The sequence below is a fragment of the Trypanosoma conorhini genome (genome assembly GCF_003719485.1).
Source record: "Trypanosoma conorhini strain 025E chromosome Unknown Tco_14.4_contig_00596, whole genome shotgun sequence".
Taxonomy (NCBI): domain Eukaryota; phylum Euglenozoa; class Kinetoplastea; order Trypanosomatida; family Trypanosomatidae; genus Trypanosoma; species Trypanosoma conorhini.
This window is the reverse complement of record NW_021704662.1, coordinates 1-8,242: the sequence shown is the minus strand read 5'-3', so window position 1 is coordinate 8,242 and position 8,242 is coordinate 1. Positions and strand designations below refer to the sequence as shown.

Below are 8,242 nucleotides of genomic sequence, written 5' to 3'. Positions count from 1 at the left end.
CTATTATTATTATTATTATTATTATTATTTTACTCGCACACACACAAATAAAAAAAAATAGTTTTTTAAAAAAGTAATTTTTGTTGTTATTGATGTATATATATATATATATATATTTGGTTAAAGGAGTTGCTCTTCTTTTTCTTGCTATTCTATTGTTTGCTTCGTTTCTTTGGAAAAGGACTGGAAACTTGGAGCTGACTTCTGTTGGTTACCGCCACCAAAGGAACAAGATGTTTTTTGTTTGTTTGTCTGTTTACTGGATCGAGATTTCACTTCCTCCTCTCTCTTCGCCAACACTTCTCTCACTCCATTTCCGCTTATTCTGCAAAGATGCACCATGGGCCTATCGTGGATAAAGAGTGCGGACGATTCTTTTCCGCAGAGTGGTGAATCAAAGACTAAAATAAATAATAACAGTAAAGTGTTTACGTTGGGCGTGGGATTTTGTTTTCTTTTCTTCTTTTTTTTTTCGCCGATTCCTCAAGCCAAACGTATTTGATGAATAAATCAGATATGGGTTTTTCCTAGTATTTGTTTATTTATTATTTTTGTCTGGTGGGTTTGCCCTCTCTTTTTTCCCCTGAAAATAGTGAGCGCGAAAGTGGAAATAAAAATGCGCAGGCTGAAGCAGAACAAGTGGGCGTGGAGGGAGCAGCTGGAGTGTGGCTTGGTTGAATATTTATTTATTGTCGTTGAATCTATTCCATTGTGCTTGTTGTAGTTTCTTTTTTCTCTCTCTCTTCCTCTACTCTCACCCTTCACACGTTTCTGCTCGGTTGTTTGTTGCGTTGCCGGAGGTGGCTGAGGAGCCGCAAAGGCGGGTTGCTACTACGGCAGTAAAAAGCAAGTCAAACACGTGGAGGGAGTTGCAAAAGAAGGTTGAGGCGGAGGAGGGAGCTAGAAAAGCCTTGGGCTTCGCAGACAGATGTACAACCTGGATTTCCTATTACAGCCTCATCCCTCTGAGCTTAGTTATACGTATTCAGAACCTCCGCAGCCTCAGAGAGCGTCATCGCAAAATGACGACCATGATGCTCCTGCCAACAGCTTTCCTAAAGACGGGGTCTACAACTTCCCTGATAGTCTTTCGGAAAATTATCTGCGTGACTACAGTGAGGCGGTGCCCGCTTCAAGGGAAGATGCCGGAAAGACAGGGAGCCCTGTAATCAATTCCAGTAAGGGCGCTGTTGCGGACTATAAACCTGCCATGTGTGACTATCCCGCGTTAGAAACTTCAGCTTCGCGAGGTAATAAAAAGCATCCTTCTGCGGCACTTTCCACCGCCTCTAGCAGAATCAATCGATCTGGCGTATATGACACAGCCCATCCATACTTTTCTCAGTTGGATCAGGATAATCAGAGCAACTTTGGCTATGGCCTGGATGCCCTTCTTAATGGTGTTGAGTTGGGGTTTGGGCCACAGCCGTCATACCCAGTGGCATCACCGAGCTCTCTGCCGGGTGCGGCACACAAATCGCAAGATGCCGATTATGACCTTGAAGAAGTCCATAACGAAAAGATACCGGCGGAGGTGTATTTCCCACGTTCTGCAGCCCCTGTTTCAGCACTAAGTGGCCTCCACAAGAAAATTAGTTCTGCTTCTAGCGTTTCTGTAAATGGGCAAACAAAATCGAATGAAACTTTCACCGGAGAAAAAGTTATATATTGCGCAGAATATCCTTCATTGGCGGTGCCGTTATTAAGGGAGTCCTTGGGTGGAGAAGCGCGAGGATATATGCAGGACGCGGGGTTGTTTCGTAATCAGTTCTTTGGGGAGAATGAAAAGAGCGGTAGTGGGTCAAACGTGCCCTCCGCCCCCCTTGATAGCAGAAAAGTACATGCAGCAGAACTGGAGGCATTGATGACTGTGCCTCCATCGTCCGGCGCCGCTTCTTCCGTTTCAGCGGTTTCAAATGGACGTGGCAAAACGGGCCTTGTTTTTTCAGCGAAGGGCAACAGAGCAACGAGGCGATATCGTCCAAGTGTTGAAGGCACGCAAGACGCTTTTGAAAAACGAAGGAGTTCGGATATGGAGTACCCTGCTTTTGATGCCCACTCGTTTCGTGAATCCTTTTATTGGCCGAATAGCTCTCACCAGGCTCTACACGCTCTGCCCCCGGCGGTGGAAAGGGGGAAAAAAAACCTAGGCCCACCCGTGGCTCAGAGAAGCCTCTAACAGTATTATCGCCTACCGTGCCGCCACGGGATAAGGCGCCTCGTGAGGTGACCCTGCATGAGTTTGTTGGCAGCATGGAGTATCCTTCCTTCAGCGGTATGCAGGATGACTCGGTGTTTGATATGACCTACCTGCTGCCACCCTCTCCAAAGCCTACTTGCGCAGCCACGCAGGGGGATCGAGACTCCTCGCCGGACAGCTCACCGCGACACTTGGAGGAGCAGGAGGAAGAATTGAGAAAAGAGGAGCAGCGTATCCGGGATGCGCGTCGTCGCGCCGGTGACAAGTCGGATTTGCGGGGTTGTAGAATGGTCGTTATGGATAATCGGTTTGCCCCCAAAAAGGCCGTGGCGCCTGAGCGGCCCTCTAGCGTTCAAGTGCAAAGAGAAAAGGCACAGGAGAGGGAAAACGAAGAACGATGTGCTCGGGTGCAGGCATTCCTGGAGCAGCGTCGGAGGGGGCAGGCACGCGGCGAAGAGGTGAAGCAGGGTCGAACAGAGGAGGGGGAGGAGAAGGGTGAGCGGCCGGCGAAGTTGCCCAAGCGGTCTTCCACCCCTCAAACAGGGCAGGAAAGGGCACCAACAGAGCGCGCAAACCCCACGCAACTTCACTATCGGAGGTGGAAATACACGACAAAAGGTCCCATGCAGCAGTCTGTAGCGGCGCCTTGCCTCGAAAGCGTTTCTGCTGAGGCAAAACCTCCCCGGGAGGCTCCGCAAGTCTCAGGCCCCTGCGAGCCGCAGAACGTGAGGAGTGGGAACCAGGTCCACTCGCTAGTTATAGTTCACAAGGAACGGGAGGATGCGAAGAAGCCGGCAAAAATAAAAGTGCTTGGAGAAGCGAAACTGGAGATCCATCAAGACCGTGAACCGCCCCTTTTTTTGAGGTTGATGAATGCTTAGAGTCGTACGGCGACAGTCGGTTGTACTCCGTCACCCTCTCTAAGCTCCGTCGAATGTTGTTTTCTGGCTTTAATGTGTCCATGTGCCTCGCTGGAAGCGAATCTGTGCAGCTGCTAAGCTGGAGACCTCTGCGTGAAGTAATGCACGGTGTGTTTCGAGATTTAGGCGGCGACCGTGAGTTGTTTCTATCGGTAGCCTTGGTGCAGCAAGGGCTCACGCAGGATCTCCTTTCGGACTCGGGGCGAATGGTGCGCACGACGTTCCACAGCACCGCGCCGCTTGACGCCACTCTCGAGAATGTCGGTTATACAAAGCTGAGTGATTTGCGACACTTTTCCAAGCTTCTGGCGCGTGGGTGGGAACTGTCTCGATTCGATACTACAAGTAACTGCGGCTTTCTTGTGGTGACGGTTATTCTCAAACAAGTTACGGGGAAGGACGTGATCTTATCGTCCATGTTGGTTGTGTTTGGGAGCCACTCCACCACGCACCTCCATAGCTTGCTTAACAAAGAGAGGCCCGTTGCCCATGCCTTGCTTACTGCCGCGCTGCGTAGCCCGTGTTTTGCCGTGGCGGCCTTCACCTTGTACGACGAAGACATGAGTATCGTGCGTCTCATGAACACGCAGCGCAGGCTCTCCTCCATTGTCAGTGCCCCCGGCAAGGTGGGAAGTGTGCGAAGGTTTCTTGAGGAGGCAGAGAAGAAGCTCGCTGCGGGTGCCGACGTAGAGGCAGCGGCGGGTGCCGAGCGTGAGGAGCTCGTGAGGGGGGTTGCGGCCGCCAGGAAGGCCCTGAAGGACCCAAGGCACTACATCCCCCGGGGAAGCGTTGAGGAGGTAAAAGAACGTCAAGAACTGAAGGACAAGGCGAGGTTCGAGGCGACCAACAAAACCACCTCTGAAGTGCCTCGTGCCGCCGCCATGGCCGCGAAGGAACCCACAAGCGGCAAAGCCCCCGAGAGCCAACAACAGCCGCCGCAGGTGCCTGGCGATACAGTCGGCACGGAAAAACAGGAGACGAGTCAGCAAAGCGCACAACTCCCCTCAGTGCGGCATGGGAAAAAGACGGGGTCACATCCCGCAGAAGAGGATGCTAACCCAAGCGAAGCTCGCTTGTATAAAAGTAAGGGCCACATGGAGAATGTCCTCGAGCGGCGCCATTCACGGGGAAGCACAAGCGCATTGACGTCTGCTCCAACTGCTGCCACGAAAAAAAAGGATGCGACTGCGGCTCTCCCTACGGCGCGTCAATCACCGGGCATCCAGCAAGAGAAGGGGGGGAATGCCCCAGTTACGTTACCGCCGTTGCCTTCCGTGGGACGCCGGGGGGAACGGCCCCCGGCATGTTCCCCGAAACTGCCCAACGAAACGGATCTGGACTTGCCCGCACAGCACACTCCTCCGGCTGTGCCTGGCCGAGGGGTTATGGACGGCCTCGAAAAGGAGTCCATGCATTCGCAGCCTCCCACCCACGCAGGAACGCTTGCTTCCATGCAAGAAAATTGGTTGGAAAAGGAGCCCTTAGGCCTCCACGCGGAGCAGCAGCAGCAGCAGCAAGGGCAGCTGGAGAATAAGCCAGTCCTGCGGCCCGCTCCCCCGCTAGTTGCTACTGGTGCAGCTAGCTGTGAAGCTTCTCGTTTCCTCTCCGCGTCCGTCCCTCTTGGATCCACGGCGAGTACGCGGTACGTGCAGCGCACAGAAGTTCCTCTACAAAAACTGGTATTTCATAACATTGAACAACAATCAGGAGTGCTCCCTGCTGTAGCGAAGACGTTGTCAATGGAGGGGCTGCCCCAACTCGGTCGAAGGAGCGACGAACCGTCAACGTGCACCTCCGCCGAAGTTGCACCGCAAGGGAACTCTGCAGATGCGAATGCGTCTCTGACGCTGATCCCAGAACAGGATGAGTACGTAGAAGAGGAAGCAGAAGGGGGCGATGGCGGAGCCAGCGAGCACCGTCCGATGGGAAATGCGCCTTGCCAAGGTAACAGAAACCGCAGGAAACATTCTACAGCTGTGATTTCATCAGCCAATCCTAGTGTGCGAACCCTTGTCGCGCTTGATTCACGGTGCAAAGAGAATTTCAATGTCACGCACGATGGCACAATGGTTATTGTGATGACGGATGATGATTTTGAAGAGTATGAGGTGGACGAAGTGATCGAGCGACAAGATGGCTGTGAATCTCTCAAGTCTAAACTGCTGGAAGAATTACTGGACATATTTATGCTAGGCTGCAATGCGGCTATTCTGGCGGCGGATGGCCGCTCTTCGTCCATGTCAACCTTTGTTTTGAAGAGCGTCGTGCGTGAAGTTATGGCGGAGGTCGGTGCGACGACGCCGTCCGAGGAGCCGCAATACAAAGGGGCCCTCAGTGTCTCTATGGTACAGGTGCGGGGAGAGAAGGTCTTGGATCTGCTCAAAGAAAACAGTAAACCGCAACGGTTAGTTATTGCCCTCTCGCCCATCTTTGGTCCATGCGTGCACGATGTGACGCGTCTTGCTGTTAACAGTGCGGTCGTATTCGACTCCACGTTAACAACCGCGCTCACGCACGCTGCCAAGAATGAGCGGGAGTACGGGATAGTGTTCATCTCCCTCGTGTTGAAGCAAAAGCTTGAGGATGAAAAGGACGTGATGGTCTCCTCACTTGTTGTTAGCCTGGTGGGGGAAAACGCCGGTGTGTATGCGGCTGTGCTTGACCGGAGTCCCCTCGTTCCCCGCGCGCTGTTTCACTATGCATTGGGAGGCCCATGCTTTACGCTGGCCCTGCTCGGTTTTAGCGGCGATGAAGCACGCGCGTATGAGATGCTGGCCGTGCAACGGCGCCTTGGCGAAATGATCAACCGACCAGTTCACCGCGGCAGCATTAACAAGTTTATCAGTGGGATTCGCAAGGATCTGGCGCCGGCGTTCGTTGGAAAATTGCAGAGCTCTGACGATCAAGAGTCGACCAAAAAAATCTTGCGTCGTCTAGATGAAATGGTGCAGGATGCTGAGGCGCTTTTAGAAAACTTCGACAGCACCGATCCCCAGGCGTACCTGAATGATGCGGAGGAAAAGCAGACGAGTGAGAGTCAATGGGAACGCAGGCCACCCTCAGGGGCAGTTGCCGATGCCAGTGACAGAGAGCGGGTGCGCTCCCTCGTATGCTTCGAGCAACGCTTGCTCGGCGAGGGTTCTACGACTGTACAGGACAACTCGGTTCTCGCTCGCAACGGGCCGTTCGTTTCTCGCTATGACGTGGACGAAGTGTTGATTCGAGAGCCCGGCGGGAGTGTCCCTTCCTCGCGGCTGATTGAGGAACTTGTGTCAAAATTTTTACTGGGACATTGTACGGCGCTGCTTGCCGCGGAGGGTCGGACGTCCGCTGTGACACCGCTCATCCTACGGAAAATTGCCTACCTCATCCTCAAGAAAATAAAGATGGAATCATCCTCAACCTCGATTACAGGCGACTTGCTTGCCTCCATTGCACTCGTCAAGGACAATGTCACGGCAGATTTGTTAGCTGTTGACGCTGAACTGGCGTTTCACCGCTTTGAAGTGGAGGTATCACCACTTTTGAACCGTCGTTTGCGGGGCGCATCATACCACCTAGTCGCCTCCGCGGAAGGATTTGATAGTCTCCTTGCCGCTGCCGTTGCTCGCGCCGAACCCGCGCTAAAGTCTGAGGATCCTGGTATTATGGTCGTGGCACTCAGCCTCACGCAACATGTGGAATCTCCTATGCGTGACGTGCTCCTTTCGTCTTTCATGGCAACCACCGTATTTGACGGTGTGTCGCATTACACTGGCGTGCTGCATAACAGTTCCTCTGAACCAACAGAACTTTTTGAGCTTGCACTCGGTGGCTCGTGCTACACCATCGCTATGCTTGGAATTAGCGACGAGGAGGAAGAGGTGGGACAACTCCTTGCGGTGCAAACGGAACTGGCCCACGTGCGTAATCAACCTTCGTCTCCCGTCAGCGTTCTGCAGCATGTGAACGAAGTAAAACAGGGGATTCTTGCCCTTCGTGAACTCCAAAAAACGACAAAGGACTTGCAACAAATGGAGTACATCAGTGTCAAGATCAGATATGCAGAAGCTTACTTGAAGGAGACTGAAGCAGTTTTGGAGGCGCCGGTACGAGAAAGAGGTTTCGTGCCCTTGGGTGCATAGGCATAAATGGGGCCATGTGTTGCCGCTATGCATTACTATTACTGTTGCGAGTACAATGTACTAAATGGTTCCCTTTCCTTTTTTTTTTGATTGGCTTGCTTGCTTCCTTGACTGGGGGTTTGTTTTGAGCGGTTATTTTTGTCCGTACAGGGGAGGGGAGACAGACCGAGGAAGTCACGCCTTCAATGTGTCTTTCTTTGGATGCCCCGCTTTGGGGCCTGATGGAGTAGAATATTTATTCCTTCTTGCCGCGGCACAGCGTGGATGCTTCCAGGTATGTCACCATCCTTGTCTCTTTTATTTGATTTTTTTCTTAGTCAGGTGTTTCTGAGCCGCGTGTTTCATTGTTATTATTATTATTCTTTTTTTTTTTGCTTTTCCTTTTGCTCCTTGTTTTGGGGGGTCTGAGCCACGATGGGTGAACAATGGGGCTCTACAGTGCGGCGGCGTGGCGGAGTGGGTATGTCTTTTGTGCCGCTTCACTGCAGTCCTCTCCTCACCAGGGGCCAGGGTCCTTTTTCTTTCTGCCGCAGCTCCTCTTGGGGGGGGGGGGGCGACGGATGTGTGCTGCGACGGTGGCTGGCGTGCGAGCCATCGAATTAATTCGAGACGATACGGGGGAAAGATAAAAGAACGCTGCTTGTTAATAATATAAATATGTTGTTTATTGACTGATGTTTTTTTTCTGTAGAATTTATTATTTATAAACTTTTTTTACTATTATTGTTTTGATTATCAGTGCTATTAATGCGAGTTTTGTTCGGTTTACCGGCAGTAGGAAAACTCGAGTTTGTATTGTTGTTATTTTTTAATGGGTTATTGCTGCTCTTAGCAATGTTTTTTTATTTATGTACTAGTTTTCTTGTAGTAAGAGCTTTTTTTTTTTGACAAGTGATGTAAAAAAAAAGTTTTTTTTTTGTTTTTTTCTAGGGGCTTTTGCTGTTTGCATTGCGGTATGGCTGTTTAGTTATTTATTTGGTTTCATTTCATTGTTATTA

The 8,242-nt window shown here is 51.5% G+C and overlaps 3 protein-coding genes across 3 annotated transcripts, besides 5 other annotated features; all 3 read left to right on the top strand.

Annotated features, from left to right (window-relative positions):
• Window position 1: 1 nt before the first annotated feature.
• Window positions 2-29: a microsatellite.
• A 63-nt stretch (window positions 30-92) lies between these two features.
• Window positions 93-116: a microsatellite.
• A 118-nt stretch (window positions 117-234) lies between these two features.
• Window positions 235-258: a microsatellite.
• A 187-nt stretch (window positions 259-445) lies between these two features.
• Window positions 446-473: a sequence feature (A-rich).
• A 455-nt stretch (window positions 474-928) lies between these two features.
• Tco025E_07573 (uncharacterized protein) lies at window positions 929-2,179 on the top strand (the record flags this gene model as incomplete). Its single annotated transcript, XM_029374438.1, has 1 exon — window positions 929-2,179. One exon carries the CDS (start codon window positions 929-931, stop codon window positions 2,177-2,179), a length of 1,251 nt encoding a protein of 416 aa, XP_029225591.1.
• A 74-nt stretch (window positions 2,180-2,253) lies between these two features.
• On the top strand, window positions 2,254-3,081 carry Tco025E_07572 (uncharacterized protein; the record flags this gene model as incomplete). The annotated part of the gene is made up of 1 exon (XM_029374437.1): window positions 2,254-3,081. The coding sequence occupies one exon, from the start codon at window positions 2,254-2,256 to the stop codon at window positions 3,079-3,081; it is 828 nt and encodes a 275-aa protein (XP_029225590.1).
• A 53-nt stretch (window positions 3,082-3,134) lies between these two features.
• On the top strand, window positions 3,135-7,244 carry Tco025E_07571 (uncharacterized protein; the record flags this gene model as incomplete). The annotated part of the gene is made up of 1 exon (XM_029374436.1): window positions 3,135-7,244. One exon carries the CDS (start codon window positions 3,135-3,137, stop codon window positions 7,242-7,244), a length of 4,110 nt encoding a protein of 1,369 aa, XP_029225589.1.
• A 339-nt stretch (window positions 7,245-7,583) lies between these two features.
• Window positions 7,584-7,641: a sequence feature (A-rich).
• Between the last annotated feature and the right edge of the window lie 601 nt (window positions 7,642-8,242).